Raw genomic sequence first — 18,717 nt, forward strand, 5'->3', positions numbered from 1 at the left:
CGGCAGGGAGATCGACAGCCCTGCACACCCACTGGGTGGAGAAGGGGGCCAGCCGGCTGCAGGAATTCAGCCTCAGGCTGGGGGCTGTCACCAAGGAAGAATTTACCCTCTTCGAAACAGACTGGGGACCCCTCCACCCCACCCCTTTCACTGTGCTTCTTAAAGGGATCACACCGTTTTTCCTTTGACTCCAGGGAAGCCAGACTTGGGACACTCTATGGAGACTTTGAATCTTTCCCTCCTGCTTCCTTCCCAACTGGCAGCCTTCCTCTGGCTGGTTGAGTGGGGGCCTCCCAGGCATGGCACTGACCAGCCGACCCAGTGCTGACTTGGCTCCTGGGCTCATTCAGCCTCTGGTGGTATCTTGCTTTCTCCCTCCTGGGGCACAGTGGTGAGTCAGGGGCGCCCAGCCCTGAGTGTGCTTGGAGTGTGTCGCTGGCACCCCCCACCGCCCTCTCTCCCCCAAGCTGGAGGACGGTGAGGCTGTCAGGGGCTACGATGAAATGAGTGGGGGCCGCTTTGACTTTGATGATGGCGGGGCATACTGTGGGGGCTGGGAGGGGGGAAAGGCCCACGGACATGGACTGTGCACGGGCCCCAAGGGCCAGGGCGAATACTCGGGCTCCTGGAACTTTGGCTTCGAAGTGGCGGGCGTCTACACCTGGCCCAGTGGGAACACCTTCGAGGGATACTGGAGCCAGGGCAAACGGCATGGGCTGGGCATAGAGACCAAGGGGCGCTGGCTCTACAAGGGCGAGTGGACGCACGGCTTCAAGGGACGCTACGGAACTCGGCAGAGTGGCAGCAGCGGGGCCAAGTATGAAGGCACTTGGAACAATGGCCTGCAGGACGGCTATGGCACGGAGACCTATGCAGATGGAGGTGAGCCCAGCCTGGGGCCGGCAGAGCTAGTAGGAGCCAGACCAGTGGGGAAGACTGGTGGAGGGTGGGAAGAGGGAGGGGCAAGGTGACACAGAATCAGAAAAGCCAGGATGCTCTTTGCTGTGTGGCGTTGGGCAAGCTGCCTACCTCTCTCAGCATCCATTTCCTCGTTAGTAAAGGTGGGGCTGATAACAGGGCCATCGAGCAGTGTTCAGGACAAGACCTGCTGTAACACACTCAACGCACATTCAGTAAAACCTAACTACTACTGTTTGCATGCTAGGATGACAAACAGCCGTGGAATATACCCTGGCTTGTGCTCTAGAAGAATTGGGTTCTAATCTCAACTTTGCCATGAAAATTATTTTCAAGCAATAGATCATGAAGTATTTATTCATTCACCCATCCATCCATCCACCCACTCATCCATCCACTCACCCACCCATCCATCCATCCACCCACCCATCTATCCACTCACCCACCCATCCACTCATCCATCCATCCACCCACCCACCCACCCATCCATCCATCCACCCACTCATCCATCCATCCACCCATCTATCCATTCACCCACCCATCTACTCATCCATCCATCCATCCATCCATTGTTTTGTTTAGAGCATATTTCTGTGGTACCTCCTACTTGCCAGGTATTATAAAAAGAGTTAGATTTGAAGAGGAATAAGATACAGCCCAAGGCTTCAAAGACAGACTCGTAGACAAACAATCATACACGAGTAGGTACAGAGTGCTGGGGCAGAGAAGTTTAGATTTGAGGAGGTCAGGGACTGCTTTAGAACAGGTGACATCTGAGCTGGATCTTGTTGGGAAAATTGCTTTAGAGAGGGTGTGAGTGGGGAGAGAAATGAGTAAGAAGCTCAAAAGCATGAGCGTGCCCAGGGGGTTAAGGAGATGAAGAGGAATTTTCTGTGGCAAAACAGCTGTGGGAAGTGGCAAAGAAGATATCATCACCTCATCCACTGAGCATGACTTTGCATATATCACTTAGTTGGGCCTCAGTTTCCTCATCCACAAAATGGGCTTTAGAATGTCAGGTGCTGCTCAAAATACCGTCACTAGACAGGCAGTATCAACATCATCTGTCCATCAGTTAAAAAAGCAAACTCAGGGGCCCCACCTAGACCTGAATCTGAATCAGAATCTCTAAGGGTAGGCCCAGGCATTTGTTTTAACAAGCTCCCCTGGAAAATTTTATATACATTAACGTTTAAGAAGCATTGCTTTAAATCAGGCACTTGCAAACTATAGGTTAGCCGGCCAAACCGGCCTGATGCCTGTTTTCGTACAGCTTATAAGCTGGAAGTGGTTTTACATTTTGAAATATTTGGAAAAAATCAAAAGTAGAACTCTACTTTGTGACATGTGGAAATTATATGGAAGTCCCTACATAATATCCTTTTGGCCCACAAAGCCTATAATATTTACTATTCATCTATTTACAGGAACGTTGGCTGGCTCTGCTTTAAATGGTCATTCAGTTTCCTTCCAGCTCAGGATGCTTCTCTGAAGTCTCCTTAACATGCCCCACTGGGAAGAGGAGCTGACACAGATAACTCAAAAACTATAGCTGCTTTAAAGAAAATATTTTGGCGTCTGTCCGAAGGCATTCATAGTGTATCTGCCACTCGTCTCCCCTCTTTAGGACAGAGGGCAGGAAGCGGGCAGGCTGGGAGTGGGTTTGTGCTGGAGCAGGAAGGAAGGAGCATGAACCAGCCCACGGGGGACGTTATGCTCAAGCTGAGGCCTGTGGGCCTATCCAGAGGGGCCTCAGGTACAGCATGGGCTCCCGACTGGGCTGTCCGCTGGGGGGTGTCTGGCGAGGGCCTACCCTCAAATGTGTCTGGATGTGGGTGAGGTTGTGTCCCCGGAGTTTCTGTGGGCACAGTGGAAGCGACACAGCACTGGCTGGAATCGGACAGCGCTGAGGACAAATTCTGGCTCCACACTTCCTAATTCAGTGACCTTCAGCCGTTTGCTGAACCTCTACATTTCGGTGCAACTCAATTCCCTGGATGTTTATGCTGGACACTGCGCTGAGCACTGGGGACAAGTAGGGAGCAGGCCCCAGTTTCTCTGGCTAGAACATGGAGATGATCCTTGAGTGCTTTGGGGTGTCAGTTACCTATGCAAAGTGGTACCAAAGTAGGCCAAATGTTCCTTCCTTCCCTCTTTCCTCTCTCCAAACCAAGGTGTGTGTTGGGGGCCTGGGTGTGAGTCATAGAGACACATTTCTGAGAAACTGTGGACTGATTTCCCAATATGTCTTAAAGGGGGGAAACCTATTCATTCACTCATTCATTCATTCACGCAACCAATATTATGGAGCACCAACTATGTGTGAGGCACCATCCCACAGCAAGTTCCAGGAGCCAGGGCAGTGAGCAAGCAAAGGTACGAAAAAAATAGAGAAGGAAGAGGATGACTTTTTGGATAGCGTGGTCTGGGAAGCAGGATGGGAGGCCTCCGGAGAGCGTAACACCTTCCAGGCGGGGAGGGAATGGCAGTTGCAAAGGCCCTGAGGCAGATCTGGACTTGACATGCTTGAGGAACAGCAGGACCGCCAGGGTGGCAGGAATGGAGTGGATGAAGGGAACAGGCAGGGGCTGATGTTGGAACTGTGGGTGTGAGCCAGATCACGTAGGCTTTGCAGAGTCCTGGGTTTGACTCTGGGTGTGCATGGGAGGTCTTCAGGCCAGGTTAACTGGAAGACTTGCTCCTCTGGTTTGTCAGAGGCCCAGACTCTTCTTCCAAATGAGACAGTCCCACATCCAGGGGCCCTGGAAATCTCACAGATCTCTCCCAAGCCACACACGAGGTGCAACTCTCCAAAATTAGATGTGGCCACTGCTTCGGAAAATCTCTTTAATCAACCTGTCATCAGTCCCCTGAGGGTTTGTTAAGGACCTGCCCTTTGCCCCATCCTGAGTAGTGCTGAAGAGAATGTAGACAAATAAGATCCTGTGATTAGAAACGGCTGGGAGTCGGGCAGCCCCGGGTTATTACCTTGGCCTATCCTATTATTTCATATCGTGGAGCCTTAGTTTCCTCACCAATAAAATGGACTTATGCTAATCTCTCCTAAGATTTCTCATGGGAAAAATGGGTACTCAATAAACGGTAGTTGCTATAATTACTATTAACTCTCACGAATTCGCTCAATAAATAGGTACTGAGTGATTATTATGAAGCAAGCAGTATAGTGCTGGGAGGGAGGAGTGTAGAAATGAACAGAATGGAAAGGGTCCCTACCTTCCATAGAATCTACAAGAAATCATACTATAGGGTGTCGGGTGCTACGCAGGAAAGTACTGGGGACTAAGGGAGGAAGAGGCGGGCAACTAACCAGACTAAGGCAATCAGGGAGGCTTCTTGGAGTAAGTGGCAAGCTGGGCTCTGAAGTACGGAGTGAGGCAGGTGACAAGGGTGGAGGATGAGTGTTCCAGGTTGAGAGAACAGAGTGCACGAAAGCCAGGAAGTCTAGAACGTGCTGCCAGCCAGGAGATAAAGCTGAAACTTGCATCTTATCACCAGTTTTAGGAAGTACTGATCAAAGGGACAATATGTCCCATTCCTCCACTCCCCACCTTACCTTGCAGCCAAAGGAAACAGCAGTTTTCCAAACCGGAGGTATTGTCCCATTAACAGGTGGTAACCTCAATTTAGTGGGTCATGACCTGCATTTTTAAAAATGAAAGAACAAGAACAGAAAAGGCAGAGTGTTTCACAGAGCATAAGAGTATTGTTTGCTCAGCTGAAGATACATGTACATACATAATGTGTGTGTGTATAAAAACTTCTGTGTTTACATGCATCGTGTGTTTCTTACATGATGTGTGTATAAATGTATTTCTTACTGCAGGTCATGGTCAAAAAAGTTTGAAAATCACTGTTCTAAAGTGACTTCATGAAGCCACTGCCACTCCTACAGCCGCAGCCTCTCCCTCTCCTCCACTCTCCAGCTCTCCCCTGGGAGGGGAAGGTGGTGAAGGCAAGGAGCTCCCACTCCCAAGCTCCTGAACCCTGCTGTAAGCCGCCTGGCACCCCTCCCCCGCCTATAGCCCTCTTCCTGCCCTGGCCATATATAGCCAAAGTAAAAATAGCTGCGGGCCTAAATCGCCAAAGCAAGCATACACCCCGGCCTTAAGTAGTAATGCTCCTTTGGCTGCCTAGCTGTTCCCACCCCAGAGACCCACAGACTCCAGGCCTGGAAGGGCCACTGGTGATCTTTGCTTTCCGAGGTCCTTGACCTGGAGCCCTGGCCTTGGCGGCAGAGGCCCATCAGCGTGTAGGCAATATGTGTGCCTATGTGCATGGACTGTCTGTGTTTTTCCTCAGATAGCCATGGGATTCGCAAAGTAATCTGGTGCTAAGTTCCAGAAGCACTCAGCTAGTCAGTAATCCCTTCCCCAAAATGTGCAATGGAAAAACCAGGCCCAGGGGTGCCTGGGTGGCTCACTCGGTTAAGCGTCCGGGGCTCTTGATTTCGGCTCAGGTCATAATCTCGTGGGTCGTGAGATCGAGCCCTGCGTCAGGTTCCATGCTGGGTGTGGAGCCTGCTTAAGATGCTCTCTTTGCCTCTCCCGCTGCCCACCCCTTGCTCTCTCTCTCTCAAAAGCGAACAAACAAACAAAAAAAACAAAACCAGGCCCAAGATGGACTTTGTTCGTAAAGCCAGTAATAACAACAACAATAATAATAATAATAATAATAATAATAGTTGATTTTTGGTGTGCTTACTATGTGCCAGGTGTTATTCTTGGCATGGAACGTGTGTTATTTAAACCTTCACAACTGGGGCGCCTGGGTGGCTCAGTCGGTCAAGCGTCTGCCTTTGGCTCAAGTCATGATCCCGGGGTCCTGGGATGGAGCCCCGTACTGTATTCTCTCTCACTGTCCTCTAACTAGTAAGAGGCAGAGATTGAATTTGATGGTAATAAGTAATAATTAAAAAGTTCATAGTATATGGGGCGCCTAGGTGGCTCAGTCGGTTAAGCATCAGACTCGGTTGCAGCTCAGGTCATGATGTCATGATTGTGGGACCCAGCTTCGTCCTGGGCTCTTCAAATTCCCTCCGTCTCCCTCTCATTCACTCTGTCCCTCTCTCTCAAATAAATAAAAATCTTTAAAAAATAGTTCATAGTATAAGTAATTATTTTAATAAGTGATAAACAACTATACAAAATAAGACTGGCTACGTGATTTGTGAGACCCAGTACAAAATGAAGATGCAGGACCCCCTCTTCAAAATCATGAAGAATTTCAAGGCAATGACAGCAGATCATTAAACCAAGCGCAGGGCCTTCTGAGCACAGAGCCCTGAGCAACGACAGAGGTGGGGGATGCTGGTGAGGCGGGCCTTGACCGTGGTCACGACCGCGTCTACCACTTCTCTTGTCTTTACTCTATTCCAGGCTCTGTGCTAAGAATCTTACATGCCTTATATTATTCAGGCTTCTTAATAACTCATTGACTACACTAGCGGCATTCAAATCTTTGCGGTTGCAACCCGCTATAAATTAGGTATTTCACATCGTAATTCTGTACATACACACACAAAAATGTAAAACTGAAATAAATCCTCACAAAATAATATTTCCCTTCCTATATGCAGTGCTTGCTATTTTTTCTTTTATTCTATCTTGTCGAGAGAATTAAATGCTGCCCTGATAGAGTAAAGCACTTACAACAGGGCTTGCCATGTGGTTAGTGCTTTTATTATTTTTACATGCTAAAAAGTTGGTATTTTTATGTTTAACTATGACAATTGGGTAAAAAACCCAAGGCTCTGCTCTCTGGATCCAATTTTCTTTCTCTTGCCTAAAGCTGATGACTTAAGCTCATTTTAACCCAACTGACTGTGAACATGGGAGCAAAATGAATTTGCCAGGATAGGGGCCTGCGCAATACCTAGTGTCACATTATCTGGGCCTGGGATATGTGCTCCTTGAAGCAACTTCATTCATTCATTCATTCATTCATCCATCCACTCATTCACTCATTCATTCTCCAAAGGAGTATCTTTTCTATTGATCTGTTTGTCTACCTTTATGCCAGGATCACACTGCCTTTGTTATTAGAGATTTATAGTAAATTTTAAAATCAGAGTAAATCCTCCAACTTCGCTTTTTTCAACTGGGTTCTTCTAGGTCATTTCCATTTCCATATACATTACAAAATCAGCTTATTGATTTCTACTAAAAAGCCCAGTGGGAATTTGATTAATAATGCATTAGACCCATTTATCAATTTGCAGAGAAAGGACAACTTAATGGCAATGAGCCTTCCAATTCATGGACATGGTATATATCCCTATTTATTTAGGTCTTTAATTTCACTTAGCAATGTTTTGGAGTTTTCAGTGTTTTGCACATCTGTTTTGTTGAATAAAATTCATAAGTTTTAAAAATGATACTGTAAGTGGAATTTTAAATTTCACTTTTCCAATTGTTCATTGCTAGGTTATAGAAATGCAATTATTTTTGTACATTGACTTTGAATCCTTTTACACTGCTAAATTAATTTCTTAGTTCTAGTGGGATTTTTTTGTTCTTCTTTTTTGGATTTAAAAGGAACATATTTTAATTTAAAATTTCTTGATTGCTATTAAAAACCAAGTGTGGAAGTCCTAAGAGAGTCTGACAGGGGCACTCGCAGCTTACAGTAGCCAGATCTGGGTTCAAATCCCAGCTGTGCCACTTCTTAATTCTATGAATGTGGGCACATATGTAACCTCTCTGAGCTCCCATTTCCTTTTTTTCATTAGAGATGTCAAAATCTTCAAAATATGGTTGAAACAATGAAATGAGATAATACATAAAAAGCATTTCACATACCGCCTGGCACCTAGAAAGTGCTAAAACTATTCCCCTTTCTGCATTTCCTTCACAGTCTAGAGGGTGAGTTAATTCAGGATGGCCTGAGCCACAGCTGTTTTGGGGAGGCTGTTTCAGCACAGAAACTAGCTTTTGACTTTGGAGCAGTTAATAAGCTAAGACTGATTCGATTAGTTCTGCCTTGAGTCCTGCCAGTGTAGATGGAACTCATGCCAGGCACGATTCCATTTCGAATGTAGAATCAGCATAATTTAACCTCATCTTGAAAATCTCATGTCCCAGTTCACAGCCAGGGGGCCAGCATGACAGCCGGCTGAGTTGCTGTCACGGCAGCTTCTTGGCTTTATCTGGGACCCCAGGGGAGCAGAGCGGACCCTCAGCGAGACAGGGAAGTGGACACAATTAGTCTTTCTTCTCTGCAGCCTTGCCTTCTGTGATGCGTGCGTCCAACTGGCCAAATCTCTGCACACATGCTCCTGTCCAAGGCCAGGCCCTTGCGATTCATCAAGCTTGCTTGTTTCCAGAGACTGCTAATTCTGTGGCCCCAGCAGCTGTTCCCTGGACCAGCCCTTGCTGCCACACCCTTGTGAGGAATGTTGAGTCTCATTTTCTGAGGGCCCTGGTTGAGGTTGAGGTGCAGGCTGAGCGGGACAGAGTTGCTTCCTGCCGTAGGCCAGAGGGCTGTCCTTGTCCTCTCCTATCCCTTCCGAAGCCAGAGCCACAGAGTAGGTGGACAGTTAGGTCTGGTCACAAGTGAAGCATCCAGGACCCCTACTTGTTCCTCTATAACTGAGACTTGACTGACCCAGACCCACCTGGCAAAATCCATAGAATGATCCAGGGGCTGTGGGAACTCTAGAGCCCCCTTCCCTCCAGACAAGTAGAGAGCACCTTGTGCCTGGACGTATTCAAGCATATGCTGCCGACTGTCATATGGACAGTATATAGTGGGGGTGACACACTGCGGCCTGAGGGCTGCACGCAGCCTGCAGGAAATGTTCTGTTTGGTATATACAATGTTTTTATTACTTTCATTTTTTGTAAGTTTTATTTATTTATTTTAGAGAGAGAGTGAGGGAGCATGAGCAGGGGGAGGGGCAGAGGGAGAGGGAGAGAGAGGGAGAGAACGCTCATGCAGACTCCCCGTTGAGCGGGGAGCCCAACATGAGGCTCAATCCCAGGACCCCGAGATCATGACCTGAGCTGAAGTCAGGACCGCACTCAACCAACTGCACCACCCAGGCGTCCCTATGACTTTTATTTTTTAATTTATTTAATCTGTTTTTTAAAGATTTATTTATTTGAGAGAGAGAGAGTACAAGAGCGCAGGGTGGGAGGGGCAGAGGGAGAGGGAGAGAGTGTTCCAAGCAGATCCGTGCTGAGCGCGGAGACTGATGCGGGGCTCGATCTCACAACGCTGACATCACAACCTGAGCCGAAACCAAGAGTGGGACACTCAACCGACTGAGCCTCCCAAGTGCCCCCATGACTTTTATTTTTAATTTGAATCCTTTATGGATATACCATCTTAACAAAGTGATCGAATTTCACATCGTTGATGACAGGACAGCCTTACAATATAGGCCCTTGATGGGAAAAGCGCACAACATCCACTATTCCTACCGAGAAGGTGTGGAGAGCGGGCCGTGTATGCAGAGCCCTGTAGGTCATTGTAAGACTCTGGCTTTTCCTCTGAGAAAAATGAGGCCTATAAAAGTGACATGATCAACCTTGTTTAAAGGGATTCCTTTGGCTACTGTGTTGAGAGACTGTTTGGGGAAGAGGAGGTGGTACAGAAAGGGTAGAAGCAGGGAAGCGAATTAGTGAGTTTATTGCAATCTTACGGGTGAGAATACAGGCTTGGGCCACCACCTTGTAGCAGCGGAGGTGGGGAGAAGGAAGTAAATCCTGGATCTGTGTTGAAGGTAGAGTCATTAGATTTTGCTGATAGACTGGACTGGGGGAGTGACAGAAAGAGGAGTCAAGGCTTTGGCCTAAGCCACAGAAGGATGACATTGCCCTGACCTGAGATGGGCCAAGTGTTCAAAGAGGGAAGGTCAGGAGCTTGGTGTTGGACATTACGGGTGAGAGATGCCTGTTGCACATGCCATGTGGGCATGAGGGCTGTGGGCAGGCCTGAGCATAGAAAGGAGGCCTGAGTGACCCGTGTGGGGTCCTTTGAACCCAGACTCTCTCCCCTTGATTTCTTTTACCTCTCCTACACCCAATTATTTCTGATTCCCAAGGCTCTCAGGATTACTGAGCTGACTCAGAGCCTGGTGAAGGGACTTCCACCCAGGCCACAGGTCCCCAGGACTGGCGGCACCCAGGTGATGTCACTTGTTTAATCCCGTTTCTTGTATGAGCTGTGGGGTGTCATCTGGGGTAGCAGCCTCTGGATGTGGGGGTGGTGGAGCCCTGCAGGCTATGGGGACTTGTCATATACCCGCTGTAACCTGACCTTGCTCCCAGGAGCTAGTCACAAACACTGCTAACTACTCTGCTCTGGGTTACTTCTCAGCGATCCTGGGAAATCAGGGACAGTGGAACTTTGATAGGTAGCAGCATTTGGGAGCCATGGGAAGGGACTATGGTGCCACCTCGCAGGCAAGCCAGAGAGCAAGGCATTAGGATTCAGTATCATGATTGATTAGCAATGTCTGTTGTGGTCACAGGGTGGGTAAGAGATAGCCCATATGACAGATTACTTGTTGCCTTGAACTAGATGGTCTTGGAGGGCCACTCCAACCTGTGACCTCGGGGTTGAAATAGTCTCACTTACCCTGAGTTGAGGTTGTCTATAAACGTGTTACACATTTGCAGATATTGGGAGGGAACATGACAGTCTGTATTACATGTGGGGTCTGGCACCAGCTGCTACCATCTCATGAGAGCCCATCCCTGTATTTTCAGAAATTTTGCAAGCTAGCTGTTCAACTGCGGCCTGACTAGCCACTGTGGGTATATTTACATGATGGAACTTGGCTAGCACTACAAATTAGGGTTGTTTGTTTATTTTTCCAAAGAGCTATTCTACTAGCATACCACTGAACATTGTGCTAATATGAAATGCCCATTTTTTCCTTCTCATCCAGATTGAGGGTAACCAACCATCCTGCTTTGCCTGGGAACTGTCCTGGTTTTAGTACTGAAAGTCCTATGTCTTGGGAAGCCTTTCAATCTAAGGCAAACTAGGTCACCTTGCAATTCTTTCCCATGAAGTGAAGGGAGCCAACATTTGTTGAGAATCTGATATCTCTGCTAGAGAACCCATGTAAACCCTCCAGCAACCCTGCAAAGTAAACTTGCACTGCTTACTTTACTGACCAGAGATAGACTTAAAGAGAACGTGCCCAAGGCCATGAACATGTGCACTCATCTGATAGTATCTGCTGAATGCCTTCTATGTGTCAGTCATTGCATTGAGTGCTTGGGATGCTCTGGTGAGTATGGAGTCTTGGTCTCTGCCCTCAGAAGCTTGTGTTCTAACAGCAGAGACCAGCATTGGACAGCTAGTTAATTACAAGTGGGATAAGCAATTTGAAGGGAAAGCAGAAGAGTGTATGGGTGTAACGGGAACCTGATCTGGTCTGGTAATCACGGAAGGCTTCCTTGAGGAAGTAGTGTCACGGCTAAGATCTGATGGATGAACAGGGGATAGCTGGGTAACAGGAGCTACACGGTGCCAGACAATAGGAGTGAGTACAAAGGCTTGGAGGTGGGCACAAGAAAAGGCTGTTGTGTTCAAGAAAAGGCAGGAGCACAGAGACTGAGAAAGAGTGGAGTCAGTGAGGCTGGAGGGTTGGCAGGGCCCAGATCATGAGGGCTTTGTGGGTCGCAGTGCAGAGTTTGATCTCATCCTTATGGTAGATACTGCCGGACACCCTCAGATACTGCTCCAGAGCAGGATCCTCCTTCCCCCCAACCTGCTGCCAGGAGTGCTGGTTGCTGATGACTCATAGTGGGGCACTGTTTCTGTCAAAAGGAGTTGCCTAGCTCTGTGGGCAACCCATAGCTAATGAGTGCTTGATACAGGAGTTCAAAGACCCAGCCTCCTTGGACAACTCTGAAGGGCCATAGCAGCTCCAGAGATCCCCGTGGGATCAGTGGAAGCCTTGGTTGCAACCAAGGTTGAATTCTGCTTCCTCATAGATGTTCATCCCAAGAGCATTCCCCCCAAATCATTCACATACAATCTTTGCCTGAGGACCCAAGACCATCCTCAAGGCACTCAGAAGCCACTGCAGGGTTTTAGGTGGGGTCACCTGGTCAGATCCACATCTTATTAAAGAGATGACTCTGGCAGTAGCAAAGGGTGGACTGAAGTATCAGGGGAGGTGAGAGATCAGGGAAGATGCTGTTGTAGTAAACCAGGGAGGATTGTGCAGCCTGGACCAGATGGATGAGTTGGAGATAAAGAGAAGTGGGGGAAATTACAGCAATATTCAGAGTCAGGCCTGTTTCCAAAGCCCAAACAATTTCCATTATTCTGCTGCCCCCAAAGACGTCTTAGGCCTGGCTTGCTTTCTCAGGGACACTGGGTCCATGGTCTTTATCAAGGTGGGTTAGAGCCAAGCTGGGGTGGGTCCCCTATACTCAGGAGCATCTATACGTCTATATATAGGTATCTGTGGCATATGGGCATGCCTGTTCACCACCATGTGCATTGGTTTACCTGGTCCAATTCTGGTGTACCTGGACAAGAGCCACTGACCCCTGGACTCTCTGGTGCTCAGTCCCCTACCTGCCATTCTCCATCTGAAACCCTGTCTGAAATCTGCTGATGACACTTCCATGGTCCTGTCCAAAGATCTTGTCCTAAGATCTGACCCTATGTGAGAGAACTTAGAGAAGGACTAGGGATGGCTATTAGCCCAAATAGATGAGATAGAGACAAGATAGCTATCATAGGAGGTAAGAAGTGACAAATGTCTCAAGTAATGAGAGTATGGAGGAAGGAAGATAGCCCAGGAAGGTTTCCTGAAGGAGGTGGCTTTGAAGCTGGGCTTTGGTGGATTTGGGAAGACAAAACTAGGAGGGTGACTTGGGACCAGGTCATGAAGACACTGGACTGTCACGTCAGGACTTCCATAGGCAGCAGGGACCCCCCACCCCACCCCCGGAGAGGAGCTAGTCATGATTCTTCTCTCTCCATCTCTGTTCAGTCCTCCAGGGACATTGATGTTCAGACTTTAGACAGTCTTCTAGAAATAGGCAGGTGTCACTGGCCAGAGGGGGTGGTGTTCTCAGTGTCCATTCTGTATTTGGAGGCAGAATCCCTGATTTGGCCCACATGTCTCTTCTCTATTTCAAAGTGGACTCTGGATCTCCTAGACTTTCCTTGGGCTTCTGAAATGGTTGGCTTCCTTCAGAGATGAGGTTTGGGTGAGGGTTTTCAAACCTTTCAAACTAAGTCATTTAAATTCTTAGTTTGAATTATTCCAACTATGAAATCAGAATGATGACACCTATACTTGTTAGGATATATTTTTTTGTCTGCAGGTAATAGAAAATCCTAACCCCAAGTGAGTTAAACAAGTACCTTCTATAGAAATATAATGTGGGCTACATATGCAATTTAAACTTTGCTAGTAGCCATATTTAAAAAGGTGAAATTAATTTTAATAATATATTTTATTTAACCCATTACCCAAAATATCATCTCTACCTGTAATCAATATATAATTATTAGTGAGATATTTTACATTCTTTTTGGGGGGGTACTAATTCTTTGCAATCTGGTGTTCAATGGCCACCTATGTTTAGTGGCTACCATATTGGACAGCATGACTAAAACAATAAGGATATTTATGATCTCATGTAAAGAAGAATCCAGAGGTAGGGCAGTCTCAGGATTGGTTGACTTGGAGCTTCAACAGTGTCAACAAGGGCCCAGATTCCTGCCACATTTTGCTCTGCCATCCATCGCGTCAGCTCTGTTCTCAGTAGCTCCCCTCATGGTACCAAGTCGACTACCATAGCTCCAGGGGTCACCTCCACATGCAGCGACACCCAGCAGCAGAAGACCATGTTTCTGCATGTTTCTCTTTATAAGAAAGAGGAGCTCTTTTCTGCTTCCCCTCTGGTCTTGATGCTGGATTTCATCAAATGCTCACATTGAATCTGATCATTGGCAAGGTGAGTAGATAGGAAGTCTGGCTGAGAGCAGTCAGGATCTACCCCTGCATAGGGAGCCTTTCTCTAAGGCCCAGGGAGGAAGGCTGGGCCGCAGAACAGAATGAGGTTCCATCAGCACAGGAGAGGTCTGCAGTTGGGTAACAACCAGGATCACAACACCTGCCAGGCACAGCAAGTTACAGGTTTGACCGAAGGAACGGAGCCCACTGGTTAACTGGAGGTCAGCGGAGAGGTTTCACAGCTCTTACTCAAGTTGCATATTAAAACCATCAGAGGTGCTTTATAAAAACTCCAGCGTCCACATCATTTAAATCATACTCTCTGGCCAGGAGGGTGGATCTTGTGCTATAGATGTGGCTTCCAGAAGCTACTCTGTCATGTGTGTTTAGAGGGTGTGGAAGTAGGTCTCACTGATGAACAGACTTCCCAAATTCTCTTCCTCCCAAGGACAAAAGCTTTAAGGCCTCCCGAGTCAGAGAGGTGGCCAAGTCAGCCAAGCCTGGGCATTCCAGGGGAGAAGCCTGCTTTCTCACAAGCAAGCAGACCAAGGCGGGAAATGGAGCTGGTCTCATTCTCTCCCTCTGAGTTCTTTCTGTCCTCCCTGGCTCCTTTTCATCTCTCCAGTTAATCCTGTCTGGGCCAGGTTTCTGAGCAAAGATTCTGGCCTGGCAAAAAGCTAACGTTTATGGAGCGCTTACTGCATGCCAGCATTCTCACATATGGTTCACTTAGTCTGTGGTCAGCCAATCCTCCCCCACCGGCCAAGGTACACATTTATTTCTGATGGTCGATTAAATCCAGTCTCTCTGGCACTCGACTCCAAGCCCCTTGGGGGCAGAGATCGTGTGTCTTATTTACCACTGTGTCCCCAGCATCTAACACCAAGAATGCAGGATCCACAGCAAATACTGAATTCGAATAAAAGAGTGAACAATAATCTGAAATAGATACCATTACCTCCATCTTCAGAAGGACAAACGGAGGCTCAGGAGGCTTAAATAGTTCACGCATGTTCTAGAACTATTTGGTGTCAGAGTGAAGGTTAAAACCCAGAGTGTTGTATACTAAACCAGAAGGGCACCGCAGCAAGAAGGTGATATTCAGGTTTTATAAAATTTAGGAGCCTGCTGTGAGGGACAGAACTTTGTTATGGCCTTCACAAGACTTTTACATGTACCCCAATAATTCCTGGGGTTTGGGCTGCTAAATCTAGACCTGAACACGTTGGCAGCCACTCCCAGTCACTACTGAGTCACCTATCACGTGCTGAGTCATGAGGGAAAAAAGAAAATGTGGTTCCTGCCCCTGGAAGAATGGGAAGGTGTCACTGAGGAGAAGACGCAGATTCATCAGACATCTACTGTGGGCTTCCTTGGGCCTGGGAACTATGCTAAAAGCTGGAATCGTAGCAGGAGTAAGCTGGACATGGCTCCCTCCCTCTTGGAAACCAAAGTCCAGTGGGAAAGGCTTATAGTGAACAGATGATCTTAGTAATTATTTAACTGCAATTGGGAGAAGTACCAAGGAGAAGTACAGGGCGACATGACATCACGTAGCAGTACTCAGGGGGTAGGGCTCAAGAAATCCTCCCAGATGACGTCACATTTAAGCTGAAGCTTGAAATATCAATAGAAGTTGGCCAAGGGAAGAGAGGAGAAGATGCTGGGGTGGGGGTGGGGGTGGGGGCATGTGCAAAGGTCCTGAGGTGGAAAGGCAAGTGTGACTGGAGAGTTGTTCAAGATGAGTCAGGAGAGGTGGTCAGGGGCAGCCACACCAGGCCTTGTAGCCTGCTGAGAATCTTGCCCCTCACCCTGAGGGCAGTGGGAAGTCTCACAGAGTCTATAAGGCCAAGTGAGGGGGCCAGCCCAAAGGTTATCAGGAGGCACTTCCTTCCACAGAAAGCTCCTCTCAGCCAGATGGCTGTGGGCGGGGTCCTTCTGCTCCCTCTCTTCGGATGCGGATGCATTCTTCCTGTCCCCAGGGAGAACTGTCCTGTCTTAGAGAGAGTCAGGCTGGGGATGGCCCAGCACTTGGCTTTTCCCCCTTCCCAGGGCCCCATCACTCCCAGCCTCCCCTGGGTGTCTGTGCCTCTTGCCACTTGCTTGTAAGTTTCCTAATATAGCCTGGCCGTTTCCTCCCCAACTGGTGGCCAAGAGCTGCTCTCCTGTTGCAATCTCAATTTTTCTTGGGCTTAAAGGGACCATGTCAGCCCATCTCATGCCAACTTTAAGCTAAAGGTAGATTGGCTGATTTAATTTCACAAACTTGTCTAATCCAGAGATTAGATGTCTTCTGCTTTCTCCCAGTTTACCATCTTCTCTGTTCTACTCTTGTTCACTTTCCCCTTTCACAGATTTTTTTTTCTTCTTTCTTCTGAGCACAGTGGAAGGAGCACAGCTAAACATGGATGTGAGTTTTGGTGTATTTATTAACTGTGTTGCCTTGAGTGAGTCTTATAGGAAGCATTAAATACCTCTCTGGGAGTGAGTCATGCAGATTTCTGGAGGAAGAACATTCCAGGCAGAAGGAGCAGCAAACAGAAAGGCCCCGAGGCAGGACCATGGCTAATGTGTGGGAGGAACAGCAAGGAGGCCTTTGTGGCTACAGTGGACTGAGGGAAAGGGGAGAACTGAGGGAGGTGAATGAGGACAGAGCAGTGAGGGGGATGCGATCAGGTAGGGTCCATGGATCACTAAGGACTTCAGCTTTTCCTCTGAATGAGAAGAGGGAGAGCAGTGTCGTGATTTTGACTTTATTACAGTTGAACTGAATCCCCGTGATAGGTGTGCTAGGAATGGATAGAGGAGCACAGGGTGGAAACAGACCATCGTGCCCACCATTATGAAAATCCCGGCGAGAGACAAGGGTGGCTTGGGCTACCATCTAGTAGCAGTGAGGGTGGTGAGAAGTGGCTGGATTTCAGATGCACTTGGAAAGGAGAGTTGACAGGATTTCCTGATGGGTATTTGCAGAATGCTGTACTGGGGTGTTTGTGTTTTGGGTTTTTTTTTCCTCCTTAAAAGTTAATTAATTAATTAATTATTAAATCACGGTATAGTTTCCATGCAATAAAATACATTTCAAGTGTACAGGCCTGACAAATGCATACACCTATGTAACCACCAGCACATCAAGGTATAGAACATTTCTGTCAATTCAGGAAGTTCCCGTACGCCCCTTTGCAGTGGATCCCTCCTACCCACAGCCCTGGTAACCACAGATCTGCTTTCTTTCGCTCTACATTAGCTTTTTCCAGCCTTTGATGTAATTGGAATCACACAGTTTGTATTCGTTCATCTCTGGCTTTATTCGCTTAGCGTGTTTCTGAGATCCATGCTGTATAATCAGTCTATTCCTTTTTAATGCTGACCACTATTCCACTGTGTGGCTGACTACCTGTCCATCCATTTACCAGATGATGGACATTTGGGTTGTTTTTATTTTGTTGTTGTGGTGGTCTCCTTTTTAATCTTCCCCTGAACTCTAAAAAGTGGGTATTATTTTTCCATTTTCCAGATAAGCAAATTGAGAATCAGAAGAAGTAACTTGTTCAAGGTTCTCCAGATTAGATGATGTCTGAGATCAGTTTGTCTTGGACTTCACATCTCTATCTGTCCCCCTGCCTCTCATACAATGTGACCACATGGGAATGAGCTTGGAAATGGGAACACATTAGTTTTCCATCTATCCATCTCCCCATTTGATCATCCCCTGCACCATGCTCTCATTTCTCTATTCTTTGCAATTGCCACACATGCCCATTTGAACTGGTTTCAAATCCAGTTCTGCTCCTTCCTTACTGGGTGACTTTGGACAAGTCACATAACCTCTCCGAACCATTCCACCTGTGAAATGGAGATCATATTTATATCTTCCTCTATGAGATAATGCCCAGTGATATTGCCTTTCTCTGTCTCTCTCCACTTCTCTTTGGCCCTTTTACAGTTCATATTCTATGGTCATTGGTTTTTCATGGCTGGACATTGAAGGGAGTTCTGATGTCCCTCTCCCCACTGGCTGCTCCTGCCTGCTGTACAGAGAGACTGCAAGAACTGGGGACCCTCCCCAGCAAATTAAACCAGATTTTCTGGGGGTGAGGCCCGGAAATTGGTATTTTTTAGAGCTTCTGAAGGGCAGCCAGGATAGAGAACTGTGGGCTCAGAGCGTGAGCTTTGGGCATTAGACAGATTTGGGTTTGGATTCTGCTTCCTTGACCAAGTCAGTTAACCTCTCAGACCACCATCTTCCTCTTCCGTAAATAAGCATCATCACTGGGACCCACCTGATAGGACCTTTGAGAGGTTTCAATGAGCCCTGGGCACTCTATGTGACTCTTAATGGGGTCTCTTCATGCAGAAAGGGCTGGGGGAAGGACAGGACTGGAGGCCTGAGCTGGAGCAGCCTGTGCCGGGAGGGACCGGGCATGTGGAGTCACGTGGACACACTCTCCTTGACCTGCAGAGTCACGGTGCCCAATTCCTAGAAAGCCAGCATCTCAAAGTTAGGCCAAACTTTAGAAAGCTTCATATCCAACACATCATTGACAGACAGGGCAATTAAGGCCTTAAGAAGGGAAGAGAGTTGCCCAAGGTCACACAATGAGATGGAGTTTCCAGACAAGTTCAGCCAATCAATCAGCAAATTATTTATGGAGCACCCCTATGTGCCAGGCCCTATTCCAGCTGTTGGGGCTGCACTGGAGACCAAAACAGGAAAGATCCCTGCCCTCATGGGGTATTATGCTGAGCGAAATAAGTCAAACAGAGAAAGACATGTATCATATGACCTCACTGATATGAGGAATTCTTAATCTCAGGAAACAAACTGAGGGTTGCTGGAGTGG

At 47.6% G+C, this 18,717-nt stretch overlaps 1 protein-coding gene across 1 annotated transcript in view; it reads left to right on the plus strand.

Moving 5' to 3' along the window:
* Positions 1-503: 503 nt before the first annotated feature.
* The window catches only part of JPH2 (junctophilin 2), a 62,389-nt gene continuing 44,175 nt past the window's right edge, over positions 504-18,717 (plus strand). The window contains exon 1 of the mRNA XM_032419771.1: positions 504-882. Coding sequence (XP_032275662.1) covers positions 504-882 — 379 coding nt within the window. The remainder of the gene's footprint in view (positions 883-18,717) is intronic.

The sequence above is a fragment of the Phoca vitulina genome, unplaced genomic scaffold (assembly GCF_004348235.1).
Source record: "Phoca vitulina isolate PV1807 unplaced genomic scaffold, GSC_HSeal_1.0 scaffold22, whole genome shotgun sequence".
NCBI lineage: Eukaryota > Metazoa > Chordata > Mammalia > Carnivora > Phocidae > Phoca > Phoca vitulina.